The sequence below is a fragment of the Ovis aries genome, chromosome 24 (assembly GCF_016772045.2).
Source record: "Ovis aries strain OAR_USU_Benz2616 breed Rambouillet chromosome 24, ARS-UI_Ramb_v3.0, whole genome shotgun sequence".
Taxonomy (NCBI): domain Eukaryota; kingdom Metazoa; phylum Chordata; class Mammalia; order Artiodactyla; family Bovidae; genus Ovis; species Ovis aries.
The window spans coordinates 7,151,803-7,172,063 of NC_056077.1; the positions used below are offsets into that span (position 1 = coordinate 7,151,803).

The 20,261-nt window shown below is 42.2% G+C and overlaps 1 protein-coding gene across 23 annotated transcripts in view; it reads left to right on the forward strand.

Annotated features, from left to right (window-relative positions):
* The window catches only part of RBFOX1 (RNA binding fox-1 homolog 1), a 2,416,982-nt gene that overhangs the window by 2,376,226 nt on the left and 20,495 nt on the right, over nt 1–20,261 (forward strand). For 12 of the 23 annotated variants that reach the window (XM_060406050.1, XM_060406058.1, XM_060406049.1 and 9 more), the window contains one exon: nt 19,785–19,837. The exons of the other annotated variants lie outside the window; for them this stretch is intronic. In XM_060406050.1, the coding sequence (XP_060262033.1) occupies nt 19,785–19,837 (53 nt within the window). The remainder of the gene's footprint in view (nt 1–19,784; nt 19,838–20,261) is intronic. 23 annotated transcript variants of the gene reach the window in all.

Sequence of the window (20,261 nt, forward strand, 5' to 3'; positions counted from 1 at the left end):
GGCAGGGAGGGAGAGGGGAAGATTTCCTTTTCAATGAATCACGCTACAGGTATTTGGGTAAACGTATCTGATGTGTACACAGCTTTGATGACAATGTTACCACGCCAAAAAGGCAGACATCCGTCATGCTTGCCCTGCTTGCCGAACATCCTAACATCCCCTAACACACAGTGCATGGAAACAGCCCTCCACATTAGAGCAGAAGGGAACTCAATTCAGACCAGCTAGAGGAGAAACTAATAGAGGCATTTGCTGTGAGATTTCATGATGACCCAGGTGCCCTGCTAGTTACCCTGGGTCACTGTTTTCATGGACACTTGCATTTCCTTAAAGATCCTTAAAAGTTAGCAGCTTTTGACCTACAGTAGTAGCCCCAGCCATACAGGTGCCTCTAGACTGAGCAAAAGAGACAGCAAGCAACAGGCTTCTGTTTGTTGTTTTATTTTCTACCCTTTTTTGTTTTTTGAGACCTTTAGGTTTTTTTTGAAACATTAGACTCTATCATATGAAACCGCTATTTTTGTGGTCCCCAAATGGTAGAATATTGGCAATTTCATGTAGCTCAGCTTAATAGAGGGGCTTCCCCAGTGACTCAGTGGTAAAGAATCTGGCTGTAATTCAGGAGTCACAGGTTCGATCCCTGGGTCAGGAAGATCCCCTGGAGGAGGAAATGGCAACCTCCTCCAGTATTCTTGCCTGGAAAAAATCCCATGGAGAGGAGCCTGGTGGGCTACAATCCATGGGGTCACAGAGTTGGACATGAGCAACTCAGTTGGACTGAGCAACTGACTGATCACAGCTTAATAGAAGCCCAATTAAAATGCCAAATATCAATATCAATAATCTTGTTCTCTGCCTAGTCAAACATATACATATATGTATGTTGTATGTATATATTACCCACATATACATGTGAAAAGTATGTGTATACACAACACACACACTTCTGCCTTAGGACCTCATGGAGGATGTATATGCATGTCTAGATAAATAAATCTTAATACAAGGAGGTCAGGATATGCCAAGTTGTGCCAGTCATGAGTCCCATGCTAGAACATTTTTTAAATGTGATACTCATAACCTATAAATAATAGGTTCTATGTCGGAGAGAAATAGATTAGTAGCCTTTCTTAAAACTCAATAAGAATAAATAGTCATGTCTTTGGGGTCATGGAGTAGTTGATCTAGAGATCAACTATTTAAAATTAGATGGTGGTAGAGATAGATAGGGGATTCCCTGGTAGCTCAGTTGGTTAAGAATCCGCCTGCAATGCAGGAGACCTCGGCTTGATATCTGGGTTGGGAAGAGCCACTGGAGAAGGGATAGGCTACCCATTCCAGTATTCATGGGCTTCCTTGGTGGCTCAGATGGTAAAGAATCTGCCTACAATGCGGGAGATCTGGGTTCGATCCTTGGGTTGGGAAGATCTCCTGGAGGAGGGAATAGCTACCCACTCCAGTATTTTGGCCTGGAGAATCCCTATGGACAAAGGGGCCTGGCAGGCTACAGTCCATGGGGTCACAAGGAGTTCAAAAGATAGATAGGTCCTACATACATAGATGGGTAGGTGGATGGATGGATGGATGGATGGAAAGGTAGATAGATGATAGGTACATAAGTGGTTAGGTGGATGAATGTAAAGAAAAAGAGAAGAGAGAAAGAGGGGAAAAAAAGGAAAGAAAGCAAGAAGGAAGGAAAAATGGACAGATAGGAAAAGACTGTCTCTCTATGCTCTCATAATCTTTCATAATAAGCTTCATGCCAGGACATAGAACCAAATTCTTATGTATAACCGTAGTTTGATCTAAACTGGAAAACTAAAGGGGTTAGAGTTGATTTCCATTCATGTGGGTACTCACTATCTAGTTTAGAATGTTTTTACTTCCTGGATTTAGATTAAATAATAGAGAAATGTCATTAAAATAAGGCTAATAATTGCATTTAAAATGATATACTATTTTTTGTGGAGTATTTATCGAATCATATAGGCTAAAAATTAAGGGGCTGCAAGGCTTCAAAGCATATATACAGGCACCGTGAAATGAAAAATTTAATTTACCCTTCAAATTTTTTTAGTAGAAGGGTTAATTTTTAAATATTGTAATACTTTAGGGACTTCACAATTTTACTCTTTCTTGCTGAAAGCTTCGTCTCTGGATCATGCGGATTCCTGAATGAGGGTAGACCATGCAAAAGCAGAGATAGGAGGGAAGTTTAATAGTTTTCCCTGTTCCTCTTGTGTGAATGGAGTTAGAGCAAGGTTGAAACTGTTTCTGGTTGAAAAGCACCCATTCTTTGTGATGTGTGCGATGAGGGATTTCAAGATCTTAGACTCGGGCTTTGTGTGAAGCACTGTCTCCTTTGGGCTTCCCAGTCGGTGCTAGTGGTAAAGAACCCGCCTGCTAGTGCAGGAGATGTAAGAGACATGGGTTCAATCCCTGGGTCGGGAAGAAACGCTGGAGAAGGAAATGGCAGCCCACTCCAGTATTCTTGCCTGGAGAATCCCATGGACAGAGGAGCCTGGCATAGGATCGCAAAGAGTTGGACACGACTGAAGCGACTTAACACACACTATCTCCCATGGCCAGTTCAAGACCAGGTGACTGCTTCTGATGACATATTTACTAGTTTTCCAGGACAGGAGAAAACCATGGACCATGTAATATGGTGACCAACTCTCTTGTCTGGAGAATGGCCAGACTTTAACTAGGCTTCTTTCCCATATGCTGTGAAAATAGCTTTTCTTGTATGAAAGGATGACAACAGCTTTGCTTTCTCCCTTTTTATCCAATTTTGTTTTGAATGTTCTTCCTCGGCAAAGTAAAAGTTGGCAACTCTATGATAGACTCCATATTATATTTTATTTACATTTTCAGTCCTTTTTGAGAAATCCACTGGTGGAAAAATAGAGTGAGGGTGTTGTAAAACTTGGTGATGCCAACAGTGGAATTCTCAGATGGACAAGGACCTGAGGGCTTAGTTCATGGGTGTCCAGAGAGGATAGCCCCACAGTGCAGACCAGGACCCGGGGTCAAAAGGAAGCTATTTGGGACTCACATCCCAACATGTTGAGTTAAAACATAGCAGCAAGCAGTGGTTACTCCTCTGTATCTCTTATTAATAGTGCTCTGTTGAAGTAATTCTTGATTTTAGCTTTTAATCTTTTCCACTGTTCTCACTCATCCCTTGGGCTTCCCTGGTGGCTATGATGGTAAAGAATCTGCCTGTGACGCAGGAGACCTGGATTCAATCCCTGGGTCGGGAAGATCCCCTGGAGAAGGGAATGGCAACCCACTCCAATATTCTTGCCTGGAGAATTCCAGGGACAGAGGAGCCTAGTGGGCTACAGTCCATGGGGTCGCACAGAGTCAGACAGAACTGAGCAACCAACCTTTTCACTTTTACTTTCACTCATCCTGATGAGTTCCTCTGGATGCTGCAATTTAAAAAAGAAAAAGTTGCTCTGTGAACTTGTAATAGGAATGAGTCACTAATGTCTATATTTATATCCTTTTTAGTACAGTCTCCAGAATAGCATGTACAGCTTTCAATTAGAACACTGGGTGAAAATATGCATTCATACATAGTAGTGTATATAATATATTCTTATTTTTTATTTATATTCTTGTCCTTCGTTTTGGTTTAAAGTTTACTTTCTTAACTGGTTCATTTTTTTTTCCCCAGTGACTCAGGGTCCCCTCAGGAAGAGAAAGTGAAGCTGATTAATCTAGACAGCTTTAGGGTAACTAGAAAGAAACAGGTATTGTCTGTAAATTTCATTTTCCAAGGTACACAAGCCAGATCAAAATACATTTTATCAATAAAACTTGCCACATATATGAAAATGCTCCTGTGAAAATGTTCATCAGGTGGAAGCAGAGGACTTTGGTACTCTTACTGTTTCCTAAGACGTCTTGAAGCTTAATATAGTAGCTGGGCAAACTTTGATTCAGATCATCTCTCTGTGATAATTATAATAATTATTATAATAACAGTGATAGCAACAGTGGCTATGTTTGGAGCCCTTGCTCTGTGATTGGCACTGTTCAAGGTGCTTTATAAAGACAGTCATGGACTTGGCTTACCAACCCTATTGAATTGATGTTGCCACCTCCATTTCACAGATGGGGAAGACAAGATTGGGGAAGGATGAGGCTCAGTTCAGCTTGAGAGTGAAGTCTATGCCCTTAGTCCCCAGGCTCTGAGCATCTTAGTAGAGCAACCTTGAGGAGTCATTTCTTGGTCTTCCATCACATCATGTGTGATGGGTTTATTGATTCCACCTCACAGAGTGGTTCGGAGGTTTCAAGATACTGCCTATGAAGTATTCAGCACATCAAGGGGACTATATAAAATATTCTTGTTTTTATTTTCATGTTCTTATTTCCATAATCCTCAATTCCAATTTTTCATATTTTATATTCCCATAACATCATTCATTAAGAGTTTTAAATCTGGAGAGCAAGAGTGAGCTTGGAGGAAACCAAGACTGTCTAGGTTATTTTAGTTCCACCTGAATCTGAAAGTTTGAATCTGAGCATTTGAATCTGAGAGTTTGAATCTGTTGTTTCTTTAACCCATTCCAGAGTCAAAGTTTAGGAAAGGTAAGGATCAAATCTACTCAGCTGATTATGCTGTAGGCATGACTTTTAAATAGAATAGGTGGGATTCTGTGCAAATCTAATCCTTTTAAATCCACTGAGTTCTGGAATAATTTGTTTGTTTTCCTTTGTTGTTGTTGTTGTTTTTAAATGAAAAACCATGTATTCAGGGGCTACATAGGTCCTTTAATTGATCAGTCCTCAAAAGTTCAGATTTTGATAAATCAGGTTTTCTTAAAGCGATGTTTCCTGCCACTTTTCACCATGTAGATTTCTCTTTTGAAGTTAATTTTTCAGCAGTTGCCTCTTGTCTGTCAGGTGGTATCACCACATTGGAACAAATGACCTGATCAGGGAAGCAGTTTAGTGAGGGCAGCCGTATAATGATCATTTAAGACCGATCGCTTTAAATAGGCCACTTAAGTGGGTTTAAGACGGGATAACGCGTCAGAGGAGGGACACCCTGTCAGTAATGACGCTAGGACCACAGGCTTCACCTAGGACTATCGAAGGACGAGGAGGCCACGTGTGGCCTTCCTCAGTGGAGCTCCCAGGGGCCAGGCAGGAGAAGCAGGTCCAGGCATGGTGATGTACACCCCAGGAAATCCCGCTATTGGGGTTCAAGTCCAGTGTCTGTCAGCCTAGGTCCTGGATTGTTTCTATCCCCTTATGCTATTCTTACAAAGTCAGAGCTAAGGCAAGTTTGCCGCTTCAAATAGTCAAAACGAAGACGCAATTTAATGATTAAAAAGTGAATGGAATTTCATGCTCTCATTTACTTATTTTCCCTGTGGATCAATAATTCTGATTGAGCATTCACCGAACAAATTACAATAACTAAGATAATTATATTTTCTGCCAGCCTGCTCTGCAGATGGACAATGATTCTATTTGATGAGGACTGAGATGGCCTGGGAAGAGTGAAGAAGGGAGAATGTAGTTCTTGACGGTAGCATCAGGGTGATTTGGGGAACTTGTGTTTATGGACGCAGAGCCCTCAGTGATGAAAAGTAATATGTCTGTTACTGATCAATGTATACCCTGAGTTTCTCATTTTTAATTTACGCATGTGAAGACACACACACACGCGCACACATTGAGAGAAAAAGTGCTCAAATTTTTGTTTCAAGAACCAGTTGTCTTGGGTCCATAACCTGTAATGGCTTCTTAACTAGTGTTAGGGACTGTCGGTTGAATATATAATTTAATTGAAACCGTTAAAAAAAGAAGCAAGCCTGTAATAGTCAACAGGCTGGACCAAGAAGGAGTCAGGGAGATATTAAAGGAAGTTCCAAACCCAATAGACCATGGTTGTCACAGCCATGTGGGGAGCTATGTTTGCCTGTGACAAGACAAGATATAACAACTCCTTTGGCCGTGCCATGGCCTAATTACATACTTTTCGGGTTGCAGATCGTTGACTTGATGGGCCACAAAAAAGCAAATAAAACCTCTCTTTTCAGTAATATCATCAAGACCCTTCAACTGTGAAGGGTTTCGAGGCAGGTGAGAAAGCCCAGTGCTTTCCAGAGGCCGGTCAGACACCTCTGACGAGAAACTGCACACAGAAGCCTCTGGATCAGACATTTCCATTGCAAATAAAGAGCTTTCCTCGTAGAAAACAGTATGCCAGTCAAGTGGAAGGGAACAGACAGGCCGTAGGTAAACTCTGGGGCTTCTCAGACGGCGCTAGTGGTAAAGAATCTGCCTGCCATTGCAGGAGATACAGAAACACAGGTTTGATACCTGGGTCAGGAAGATTCCCTGGAAGAGGGCATGGCAACCCACTCCAGTATTCTGCCTGGAGAATCCCATGGACCGAGGAGCCTGGCAGGACCCTACGGTCCACAGGGTCACAAAGAATGAAACACAACTGAAGGGACTTAGCGCGCACACACACAGATAAGCTCTGAGCTCATGAAGCATTCATGATTGTGACAAAAATTAAACCCGCTCCCCTATGCCTTTTTTTTTTTTTGTCACTATCACATATCCTACAAGATCTATCTTTGCAGGTAAGAAGGAACTTTTCATTAAAAACTTCTAAATTTCTTTTAACGTTATCAAAGCAAGTTCTGGCTCTTATACCCATGAAGAGAACTTGGATCCTCTTCCAGAAGAAATGACTTCTGTTTATATGTAGGCTTTATTTTATTTTCATATTTGTGTGTAATACATGCCTGTTAACAGTCATTGGACAGAAATAAATAACTTACGATTTTCTCCCTAGGGTAGATCACAGTGATTGACTCTTCTGGAATTAGATTCTCCTCCAAACCATAGTGCATTTCATCTTTAATTAACATCTGAGACATTTAGAGTAGGGACTGCTATCAGAATTTAGGGGGATGGTAGTTGGGTAGGAGGGGCTTCCCAAGTGGCTCAGTGGTAAAGAATCAGCCTGCAATGCAGGAGACACGGGTTCGAATCCTGGGTTGCGACGATCTCCCAGAGGAGGAAACGGCAACCCACTCCAGTATTCTTGCCTGGGAAGTCCCATGGACAGAGAAGCCTGGCAGGCTACAGTCCATGGGGTCAGGAGAGTTGGACACGACTTAGCGACTAAACCACCACCACTAGTTGGGTAGGAGAGAGAATTGCAATAGCTAACTTGTCCATGCTGTCTTTGTTCCCAGCTTATTCTTGCTACATTATGATGTATGAATGTTTGGATCAGTCAATAGATTTGAGGGAGAAGATTCAGATTCAAAACCAAACAGCCTTTTCCCTTCATTATCATAATCACTTAGGTTGAAATGCCTTGGCTTGAGAGTCTAGGAATGCATCACATGTCTGATAACCTGGATCAGTGGTTCCCAGTGTTTTTGCAGCTGTGGAATTTCTTTAAAAAGAAAACTAGAATCTCTGGATGCTCCTAACATCCTTTTAATCCTTCTAGCATCCTTTTAATCCCCACTTTCATGGGCCAATGTTGTCATTTGAAATTTGATTGCAGTAAAAGATGAGAGACTTCCCCCTGCCCACACACACACCATTTCTACATGGTTACAGGGTTTGTGGATCACTTCTAGATACTAGAATAGGAGCCCACGTGGTGGGGCTGGGGACACATCAAAAAATGTGTCCCGGAAAATATTAGTTCCATTGCTTTCCCAGAATGATAATTTCTCTGTTGTTTTCTTTAACGTCTTTGACTTGAACTAAAAATTAACAAACAACAGGGAAAGAAGTGCTCCCCTTATTCTGTTCTAATTTCAAGGTTAGAGGGGTTCACACTTAGGATCCTTAGACACTTGCACTGCAAAGCGTGGTTCCTTGACCAACCAAATTCCAAATTGGCCTCACCAGGAACTTGTGAGACAAGCAGACTATCAAGCCCCGCTTGAACCAGAATCTACACTTTTAAGATCCCAGGGAGATTTGTAGGTGATTTGTGAGAAGCACCATCCTTGAGGTGCTGCAGTTCTACCCCAGTAGGCAGTCAATGGGGCTTCCCAGGTGGCGCTAGTGGTAAAGAACCCACCTGCCTGTGCAGGAGATACAAGAGATGCAGGTTCGGTCCCTGGGTAAGAAAGATGCCCTGAAGGAGGAAATGGTAGCCCATTCAGATACTCTTACCTGGGAAATCCCATGGACAGAGGAACCTGGCGGGCTACAGTCCATAGGGTCGCAGGGAGTTGGACATGACTGAAGCGACTTAGCACACACATGGTCAGTAAACAACGTTCACTCTGGGTTCTCCCTCCACACATCTTGCACATGTAAGAGAGTTTGTCTTTGTAACTTGTTGACTAGTGATTGTCTCCTCTGCTCTTTCCCTTCTAAAAGGAGAAGGTTAGAGTTGCCTGAGGTTGGTTGTCCCTCACAATCCCATTTTGTTGTGACTTCCTCCCTCAGCTAGCCTGCTGCTGCTGCTGCTAAGTCGCTTCAGTTGTATCCGACTCTGTGCGACCCCATAGATGGCAGCCCATCAGGCTCCCCCATCCCTGGGATTCTCCAGGCAAGAACACTGGAGTGGGTTGCCATTTCCTTCTCCAATGCATGAAAGTGAAAAGTGAAGGTGAAGTCGCTCAGTCGTGTCCGACTCTTAGCAACCCCATAGACTGCAGCCCACCAGGCTCCTCCATCCATGGTATTTTCCAGGCAAGAGTACTGGAGTGGGGTGCCATTGCCTTCTCTGTCAGCTAGCCTAGGGCCACCAATTATCATTTTCTTTACCCCAAAGATCCAAAGCTAATCAGAATGATCCTGTGTGTTAATAATATCTGCTCATGGGTTGTGTATAACTGTAGACTCTCCCCGTTATAAAACTTACCCTGGAAAAGTCATATCAGACTCCTCTTACCTTTATGGAGCCCCTGTTTTGCCATCTGCTAAAGGGAGAGAATATACCAGTTAGAATCAGAAAGAGGCAAAGGTAAACACTCACTGTTTTATAAACTGCAAAAAGGTGGTGAAAAGCATGGTGTTATCAATAATTTGATGATTGACAGGTTTTTTAGAGCATATATGGTTGAGGGCTTCCCTGGTGGCTGAGCAGTGAAGAATCCACCTGCAACGCAGGAGATGTGGGTTCAATTCCTGGGTCAGGAAGATCCCCGGAGTAGGACATGGCACCCCACTCCAGTATTCTTGAGTGGAAAATCTCATGGACAGAGGACCCTGGTGGGCTACAGTCCATGGGGACGCAGAGTCGGACGCGTCTGAGTGACTAAACACACACACACACACACACACACACACACACACACGATTATTTGAAATTATTGAGGGACTTCCCTGGTGGTCCAGTGGGTTAAGATTTCAGCTTCTAATGCTGGGCATGTGGGTTTGATCCCTGCGCAGGAAGCTGGCATCCCACACGCCTTGTGGCCAAAAAAAGAAACAAACAATCCAGAAGCAGTATTGTAACAAATTCAATAAAGACTTTAAAAATGGTCCAAATCAGAAGAAGAAAGCGTTGAGTATATACAGACAAAGTCAAGCAAATTAAGTCCATCTGAAAGGACAGATCGTTTTTAGACGAGGCAGTCTTTCAGGACCCCCTGTAACGCTAACATACCGGGAACCTGTGCTTCCTCAACTTGTCGTTGCCCTAGGCAGGATGTGAAGTGGGGTCTCTCACTCTCCTGGTGCCTACTCTTTGATTGGTGCACCCATTGGCCAATCTTTGCTGATTCACCTACAGATTATGATCAGAGAATGAGATTTAGAGCCTGAATCTCAGTTCGTAAGTTCCTTACTACACAAGATAGTAGAAGCAAACTAATTGACCCTCCACTGTCTCATCATTAAAGGGGTGGGGTGGGGCGGTTAATGAGTGATGCCTGCCTTCCTGAGTGTTTGTGAGAATTAATTGTGGTCATGAGGAGAAAGCTGCTTGCATAGCACTGATGCTCAGTAGCATTCAGAATATTATCATCAACATCATCATCCTTAATATTGTTATTATCAGCAGCATCACTAAACTAGGAGCATAATTTGTCTTGTTGACTCAAAAATGAGTCCTTTCCTGTGGCAGCAGGTTCTCTGAGTCAGAAAGTTTTGCCTCTAGAAGATTTTTTGTTGGTTTTTCTATCTTGACTTTCATCCTAGAAAACATGAAAACACATGGACCTGAAATTGGCCACCAGAGTAGAAAAATGTCCTCACCACAGGCAAAGAAAGGTGACGCTGTGTAGTGATGGGTATGTTAATTAGCTTGATTGTCATACTCGTTTCACGATGTACATGGGTATTAAGTCATCACTTTGCGCACCTTTTTAAAAAAAAAGCACGAGTACAGCCTGGTTATAAACAATTTTAATTTGTCAATCGTATCTCAAAATTGGGGAAAAAAAATAGATTGGGCGAAAATGTTTTGAAGGAAGAAGCACCTGAGAACCTTGTGATCAAACAGCCTGTAGTTCTGTTCATCTTTCTCCTGGATTATTTCTTCTTTTTTCATGTCCAAGGAGGAGCTGTCAGCCTACCAGGGGCACATCAAGTTCGTAGGAAAAAACACTCGATTCTCCCAATGTAGACCCTGCCCCCAAACCAACATGGCTTCAAAGAGTCAAAAAAAAAAACAACACCAAAAACCAAACCTGCCTATGTTGCCCTTTTCCCATCATACTTGATGAGAAGTCCAATGCTGTGGTGGCAGTGGGTTTTCAGAATCCCCAGGGATTAGGATGTTTCTGGAACTTTCCACCATCAGCTCCGTTTGTTTTGCACACAACTCCTAGGTGGACCCAAACCATCTCAGTGTGGCCTCTCCACCATCCAGAGGCTCAACCTGGACACCCTGTGCTTTTCCTGAGCCTCCAGGAGCTCGGAGACCCCCTCCTCAATATGAGGTGGCTTCTCCTAGAACAGCGGTCCCCAACCTTTTCAGCACCAGGGACTGATCTCGTGGTAGACAGTTTTCCCACCTCCTGGGGTGGGAGTGGATGGTTTTGGGATGATTCAAGTGCATTGCATTTATTGTGTACTTTATTTCTCTTGTTATTACATAAGCTCTACCTCAGATCATCAGACATTAGATTCTGGAGGTTGGGGACTCCTACTCTAGAGAATAATATATGCTGTTCAGAGAATCTGCCAGACCCATTTCCAACCTGTGATTGGTACCCCACTGTGCTCTCGTTTGCCTGCCCAGTGAAAGCTAAGGTGGAATTTTACCTTCCTGAAGGTTGCAGCCACCTGTAAAATGGCCTACAACCTCAAAAGACTCTTAACTATCCCCACTTGCCCTAAACCCACAGAAGTCCAGGACTTAACAACACAAACAGCCAATGTCTTTGTGGAGGGAGAGAAGGTTACAGTGTTTATGAGTCCATGCAGCCAAAAAAATTAATGTCTTCCCCCAATGGGCTTCCCTAGTGGCTCAGATAGTTAAGAATTTGCCTGCAATGCAGGAAACCCAGGTTTGACCCCTGGGTTGGGAGGAAAAGGCTACCTACTCCAGTATTCCTGCCTGGGAAATCCATTGGACAGAAGAGCCTGGCGGGCTATAGTCCACAGGGTTGCAAAGAGTCCAACATGACTGAACAATAATACACACCCCAAACAGATTGCTTTCCCATTCATGTTCTCGTTGATCTGCATGTACATATACCAAAAAAAAAAAAACCTAAGAGAGGGGTGTGTGTGCACACACGTGTGCAAGTGTGCTGTTTGTTCCCACTTTCCAGATGAGAAAACTGAGGCCCAGAAAGATGCAATGATTTTTCTGTTGGAACACAGCTTGTGCGTGATGAGGCCCAGCTTCTGGACTCTGCTGGTTCTCTTTCACTTTAGCTGAGAAAAGCAGTGCAGGGGGAACAAGGGAGAATATTACATTTTGGAGAAACTAACATTACAGAAGAGGGCTGTGCTAAGGTCTCCAGGAAATGGAGGTGCCCTTATATTTGAGTGTCTACGTCTCAGAGCTTTGGTGAGGAAGATTCAAACTGGGGACAGATTCGCAGGCCTTAACTCCTTTCGCATTAAACTTTTCAGTGTATGTAATGTTAGTGTAGGAACTGTTGCTCCATGAACTAGCTTTGAATGGGTGTGAATGCATTCCTCTTTTTAAAAATATCAGGATAGCCATTTCAGAGGAGTCTATAGTTAATCTACTTATTTGCTTGCTCTTTGTACTTCATCTTGATTCTACATGACATACATATCATTTTATATATATATATATATATATAAAACAACAGGGCAGGGAAAAATATGAATCTGCATGGAATTTGTACAGTTCTAAGACTTTAGAACTGAGTCAGCGGGGGGAAAGAGGTAAAATACTGATCACAAGCAAATCGGTCTTCCTTTCAAGGTGATAAAACTGAAATATAAATTAGATTATGAGCTTCGAGACAGCCAAGCCCAGTAAGACACTCCTCAGTGGTTTAAAGACCATGAGCATGGCATCAAATTCCTTAAGCTTAGCTGGTTGCCTTGGAGAAGGAAATGGCAACCTACCGCAGTGTTCTTGCCTAGAGAATCCTATGGACGGAGAGCCTGGTGGGCTGCTGTCCACAGGGTTGCACAGAGTCAGACACGACGGGAGTGGCTTAGCCTGCATGCATGCATTAGAGGAGGAAATGATAACCCACTCTAGTATTCTTGCCTGGAGAATCCCAGGGACAGAGGAGCCTGGTGGGCTGCCGTCTATGGGGTCGCACAGAGTCAGACACGACTGAAGCGACTTAGCAGCAGCAGCAGCAGCTGGTTGCCTGGCCCATCGCAAGCCCTCATTAAGCATCTGAGGAGTGAATGAATCACATCAGTAAACTATTTAACAAAGGTACCAAGTATAACTGTAATAGGAGCATCTTTTGTCTGCATATTGTATTTATGCAGGAATCAATCATGGCTGGATTCCCCAAGATTCCAGCAACTTTTAAAATATGACCAACAACCTGATTAGTGTACCTTTCTACCTGAATTTTATGTGTCTAAAAAGAATCACCTGGTAAACATAGTTATTTAAAAATTAATAGCTATTAAATATATTGAACAATGTATTAATTACAGATGCCAAGAATTAAAATATCAAGAACTATAAATGATGGAAATCAACAGTAGCACAATTTAATCTAAAAAACAAAAGAACATGCAATTCTTAATTCCTGTAAAGGCAGATACCTGTGTTCAGAGAACATATGTGAGAAATTAGTTCTCAGTGCTGGCAAGACACATTAGAAACACCTGTGTGGCTTTTTGGAACTACCTGGGTACCACTCTGCAGAATTCTGATTTAAATGATTGGGTCTGGTCATGGGTATATTATATTTTAAAAGATGGTCTGATCATTGAAAGAAAAAGTGTTAGTCACTCAGTCGCGTCCGACTCTTAGCAACCCCATGGACTGTATAGCCCACCAGGCTTCTCTGTCTTGGAATTCTCCAGGCAAGAATACTCAAGTGGGTTGCCATTCCCTTCTCCAGGGGACCTTCCCAACCCAGGGATCAAACCCAAGCCTCCTGCATTGCAAGCAGATTCTTTACCATCTGAGCCACCTGGGGAGCCCTGGTCATTGGTATTTTATATTTTTAAAAGAATCTTAGAGTACTATAATGAGAACCTCTACTTTATAACTAACAGATACCCTAGAACTTACAGATAGAATTAAATTAACTTTGTCCATTGCTATCTTGGGGCTGACATCTGTCAGACCAGAAGACTCCCTTCTCAGGCTGAAGGAATACTTTAGAAGATAGCCTTGAAGGATTTTAATCACATACCTGTGTGTCTGCATGTTAGAGTGAATATTCATAGCATTGGCTACAAGAGGAAATTTGCTGTGAGTGGCATCAAGCCTGAGTTTTGTGTAACAATAGAGACAAAGATTAACTAAAAGGCCAAAGAAGGGTAAATGACCAGCACCTTTAATAGTAAAATTTAAAACCAGTATTATTTGATGGGAGGACATCTCCGGTCTGGCCTTTCCCTCCACCCCCATCTGGGTGGGAAGATTTCTCTGTATCTTATTCATACCTAACCCCTCACATCCCCTCCAGCAACCCTGGCTGGCTATTATTTTCATTTGACTCTTAGAATTCAGCTGTGGGTGGTTTGTGGAAGAAAAGAAAATTGCCGAGAGATGAGATTTAGCCTAAGATGAAAAGCAAGATATTAAGGATAATATAGCAAGTTCCAGGACTCATTTAAGTGTTCCCACCAGCAGAGTCAGATCCGGAGTCTAGGTGGCTGGTCTGTGCAGAGGTGCCCAATCTTTTTGGCACTGGAGACAGGTTTTGTGGAAGACAGTTTCTCCATGGATGGGGGTAGGGTTGGGGGATGCTTTGGGGATGATTCAAGTGCATTACATTTATTGTGCACTTTTTTGTATTGTTATGACATCAGTTCCACCTCAGATCATCAGGCCTTAGATCCCAGAGGTTTGGGATCCCTGATCTATGGAAATCATCGTAAAGCATCATGAAGTTTGGTAATAGATTAAAAGAGAGAAAGACTATGAACATTCCTCCATAGGCAAGCCACACACATTATTGACTCCGTGCCCTTTGTGGGAGCATCCCTGAGAAGAATCTTAGAGAGTGAATGAGACTTGGGGTCTTGGAATCTAAAAAAATAGAACAGATGAATGTGTATAAATAAACAGACTCACAGATCTAGAGAATAGTGGGGAAAGGAAGAGAGAAGGGGTAAAATAGGGATATGGGATTAATAGATACAAACTACTATGTATAAAAAGAAATAAGAACAATGGTATATTATAAAGTATGGGTACTTAGCCATTATTTTATAATAACTGTCCATGGAGTCCAATCTATAAAAATACTGAATCACTATTTGTATACCCTAAACTAATATAATACTGTAAATCAGCTATACTTTAGTTATAAATAACAGAATAAAATATCAAAATATCTTGATTATGATTTTTATATTCAAGCAAAAAAGAAAGATTCAAGAGTCTTGACCCAATGCAGCTGTCTCCACAGTTTACCTCCATCCCTTAACATCTCGTTCACATTACATGACCTTTCTCTGTCTCTGTTACCTCATCTGTGAAGATGGGGAGGATAAGAGAGATTGTCAGGAAAAATAAATGAGTGAATATATACATGCAGCCCTCAGCAACCACCTGTCATGGATAAGCGCTCCATCACTGTTAGCTAGTGGCCCTTTGGTGTCCACATTCCAAAGGATCCAAACGAACACAGCCTTCTGTCTTGTGCTCAGTAATTGACTGTTTCCTCATTTTTCTTAAATTAGTCATCTTCTCTTCTTCCACAAAGCCTCCCTCTATCCAGCAGTCTTCTGGGAAAGGCAGGCTTTGAAGCAAAAATGAAAATGAATTTGCAAGAGATGTCTCAGCAAGTTTTCCCAAATTTTTCCATGGTAAAAAAATTACCCAGGACCACAGTTCCCTCCCTGGAGGTATTGTCCAGATAATCAGACCTCTCTCCTGGAAATTCTTATGCAGGTGGTCAGGGTTGAAACCCAGACATCCATATTTTTTAATAAGCATTCTAGGTAATTGTCTTAAGGGAAGTTTGAGACATTCTGGAGTAGAGGGAGGGGTCAAAAATGGGGACAAATTCTAGGTTAAAAGAAATGGAAAAGAGAACTAGATGCAGACTCACTAGGAAAAAAATGGAAAGACCCAGCCAAGATGAGCTTGAGTAAACCCATTGGGAAGAAGAGGAACAGAGGAGAAAGCAAAAACGGAGAGCATGATATTATGGCCACTTTTCCTCAGCTTCTCCTGCAGAAATGAGGTTTCAAGTTCATTCTCTGGGAAGGCTTTCAGAAAGTAAAAGTAACCAGTCCTGGGTCATGTGTGATTTTCTATGATCCAGCCTCAGAAACCATGCAGCTAGGTTGTCTCAGAGAACAGCACAGCAGGTGGCAACATGGAAGTCATAAGAGAAGCACAATCTATAACCAATTCGGTGTCCAACCCCCTTTCTGCTCACATTTGTAGCATCCCCAGTGCTTTGCGGCCATAACTGAGCAATGCCTGCCTCTTTCTAGACTCAGTCCCAGACCCATGAAGTCAGGACCCACCAGAGCAGAGTTCAGCTATCCCGGGCTCTGCTAGTGGTAAAGAACCCAGCTGCCAGTGCAGGAAAGGGGCCAAATCCCTGGGTCAGGAAGATCCCCTGGAGGAGGGCATAGCAACCCACTCTAGTATCCTTGCCTGGAAAATCCCATGGACAGAGGAACCTCGTGGGTTTCAGTCCATGGGGTCGAAAAGAGTAGGTCACGACTGAAGCAACTTAGCAGACATGAATCTAGGAGGGCTTCCCTGGTGGCTCAGTGGTAAAGAATCTGCCTGCCAAGTAAGAGACATGGGTTCAGTCCCTGGGTCAAGAAGATCCCCTGGAGAAGGGAAATGGCAACCCATGCCAGTGTTCTTGCCTGGAGAATCCCATGGTCAGAGGAGCCTGGCGTGCTGCAATCCATGTGGTCACAGGGTGTCAGTCATGTCTTAGACTTAGTGTTCATCACTGTGACTAGGAGCCGCCAAGGTGAGAACCAGTCAACTAGACAGGTGCTTCTCTCTTGGCTGTGTAATACACTCACCTGGAGGTCTTTGGAAACTACTGATGCCTGAGACCCACTCCAAGAGCTACCTATTTAATTGGTCACTAGGCTTTCTAGAAGCTCACTAGGTGTTTACTCTGTCCGGCCAAGGTTGAGAAAGATTCTGCCAGACTTAATCACTGACAATCACTGAACAAACCAGTTGGCTAAAAAAATCAGGTCCCACTGAGTTTGAAGTTTACATCCTCAGGTCTGTGTCAAGAGTGAAGAGCAGACTAGGATTAGCAAAAGGGGACAGGCCCCAGGCCAGCCTCCTTTCCCCTCTTAAGAGTTGACCCGGCTGTCCAGAGCACACCTGGGTTGCTCTGATCACTGAGTTTTCCTGTCACTTAGAGCACAGCAGACTGCTCTGCTACATTGTTAATCTCTGATCATACCTCTCTCTGGTCATTTGGAGTAAATGATTTCACCAAGAGGGTCGGATCATTTATGGGCAATCTAAGATAAATAGTTTATCTTCAAGTTAAAGCAGGGAGAAACAGAACCACATAAAAATGTCCTAACAGAGGAGGCAGGGCTTCCCAGGTGGTTCAGTGGTAAAGAACCCCCCTGCCAATGCAGGAGACCCAATCCCTGGGTCGGGAAGATCCCCTGGAGAAGGAAGTGGCCACCCACTCCAGTATTCTTGCCTGGGAAACCCCATGGACAGAGGAGCCTGGCAGGCTATAATCCATGGGGTTGCAAAAGAGTTGGACATGACTTAGTGGCTAAACAACAGCAGCAGAAGGGACATAGACACCACAATGAAACCTGCCCCTTCTTCTCCTCATTCCTCTCTTGACCTGATCTGTGGGGTATCCCTTGCCAGGCTCTTATTTGCCGGGCATTTTCTATTAACTGTGCTTATAATCAATTGATGAAAGAAAGTGTAGTTTAGAGGGAGATGTGATCACACAGTCTGACTCCAGGGAATTAATGAGCTCTGTAAAAACACACTTTTCTGAGACATTAGGATAGACTTCCTGGGATGGAGGGAGATTGCTTGTATGGATTTAAAAAATAAAAGTAAATACAGAATTAATACATCTGAATGGCTACTGTTTTTTAGAAATATGTTTATATATGTTTTTTTGGCATTGCTGCAGAGTCCATGGCACATTCCTTAAAATGTTACTGTTGATGATAACTCTAAATTTTGATATAGGCTTGATTTGATAGTCAGAGGTTATCTGAGGCAACTCTTTTGAAGACAGTGAGTCATCAACAGGAGTAGTTGCCTTTGTTTGGAAATTTACTCAGGAATCAAAGGCACTGAAAAAGCCAAACAGATTATTTTAAAAACAAAAAAATAAGAAGAATATGGAGAAAGAGTAGCATTTTTTTTAAGAGCAAATATATCATGTCAAAAAGAAAAGGGCTATGAAGGACAGTCATCACATTTTCTAAAAATCTGGTACAATTCAAGAAAAGGGTCTAGTTTCTTATCATACTTGTAGGCTACATTTTTACAAAGGTTCTCTCTTCATCAGATCATTTATTTTTTGATTATTTCTGTTGGTTGCCTCCCATGGTTTTCCTGGAATCTAGCATGCTCGACAGTCCCTTAGGGAGAATTCAAAGGAGATATTCAAGGTAGTACTGTCTTTAGGATGAGTGAGTAGGGATGCAATGGAGCCACCTCATGAATGAGGCCCTGCCTCATTGATAAGTGAATAGCTATTCCAAAGAGCTTGTCTCTTTGGATAAACCAGATGACCTTTCTTGGTTACTGTAGGTTCTTCTTATGGATGTGCTAGAAACAGAGGTCCTTCCAAAGTGCTTGTTTGGTCCACCCAATAATATATTTGTAATTTGAGCTATCTATGTCTTATGCCCCTAGAGTCAGTCCAAGGTGAGCAAGTCAAAACAGATATTCAACTCAAGCATCTTCATTTTCAGGGATTTTAAGTTTACTGCTCCTCAAACCTTGAAAATTTGATGCCAGGTAATGATGGGGCCCGAAAAGTTTGTGTCAGAGCTGAAAGATAGCCAACATCAAATGACACTGACTTGATTTTAAGAGAGGCAATAAATGAACTTAGTTATGACTTTTATTACGATAGATGAGAAACATAAAAAATGCTGTCCTCAGATCACGTATGAGTTTTGTTAAGATTTCATTGCAATGATGAGAATCTTCAGCTGAATGTTAGATTCTAGTGAATTTCCAAGTGTATATTTCAGGGAGTTACCTTCTGCAACAGGAAAACTTTCTTAAGATGTTTTAAGAGATGCTCGATCACTAGACCAATCAAACTGAAATGCATTTATCTTGGTTCTAGACGATTCCCATGCACAGAAGACTCTAACAAATAAGCATTAGAAGCCTTAGTGCTCCTGCCTCTGAGGCATTTAAGAGCCTTGCCGATCTCATTGGGACATTTTTGTAACCTGCCTGACACAGGTGTTCTTATTTCTAGAGAAACAGACAGTACCCCTGGATTAGAATACATTACCTTGTGGAAATGCCACAGTTGGAAACATCTTAAGAGACTTTTATCATCTTTCTGGATTTATTAAATCAAAGTGAAATAGCGTTTTCCATTTTTATTTTCTTTTTTAATACCACATTGTTAAAAATAATTTGGCAAGACAGGGTTTATTTCAATTGATGAGTTCTCTTACCTTCTTTATGTAGCAAGCCTCATTTGGTGAGAAAATTATTATCCATAACATGATACCATTTAACGTTCTCTTCAGAAATGATGGCATTGCTTTTTCTTTCCTTTAAAATTTTTTAATATTATATTATAATAGTAATAAAGTCTGGAATTGTATGATTTTCCTAGCTAGTTGCAGTATACTCTTTTTCTAATAGTCTATTTTTTTTTTCTTTGTAGCATAGTCTCCTTTGAGTGTAAGAAATCCATAGAAGCTCAGTTTGAAAAACCCTAAGCCTTAGAAACCCACCCTGGCATGATAACATGTTAGTAACACATAGTATTAATATCTCGTGCAACAGCTATACATGGTCCATGTTCTGACATCACCATGATTTTGTGGAAGGGTTCCCTCGCATGCCTGTTTCATGATCTTCCTAAACTCTCCAAGCCCACGATAGCAACACATTTCCTTGCAACATCTATTCAAACTCAGCACCCTTCCCTTACCTCATCTGACTACATCGAACCAATTGGCAGAGAGCGCATTTCCCCCTGAGCGAGCAGTATTGTGAATTTTATCTTCTCTTCCAGAAATCAGTTCGTCTTCGTTGCAGCAGATGAAATTTCTTGTAACACCTCTGCAGGTAACAAACATTGCTACTTCTTGGTGCATCCATCCGACTCTCAGTATCCTTTGTTTTTCCTTTTCTCCCTTCACATGCTGCAGTCGGTCACACTAGAAAGTTGAGTTTTTTTAAAAAAGTCATATCTTTGCAGTATAGCTGGAGCTTTTAGGCTCTGCTGTCTAAAAAGACAGTAGGCATTTTGCTAACTTGGATGTTTTATTTCCGGTTTTAATAATACATGATCCAGAAAAGTAAGACTATATTGAATGAAGCTGCAATAAAATATTACAGTATAATCGGTGCTCTTAACATTAAAATACTGAATAGGGGAGATTTAGGCACACAGACATGGGACTTCTATGTTTTGGGACGTATTATGTCTGGGTTCACATGGGTTTCTATGGGATTATTTGGGATCTTTATGGAATGACTGTTTTATATT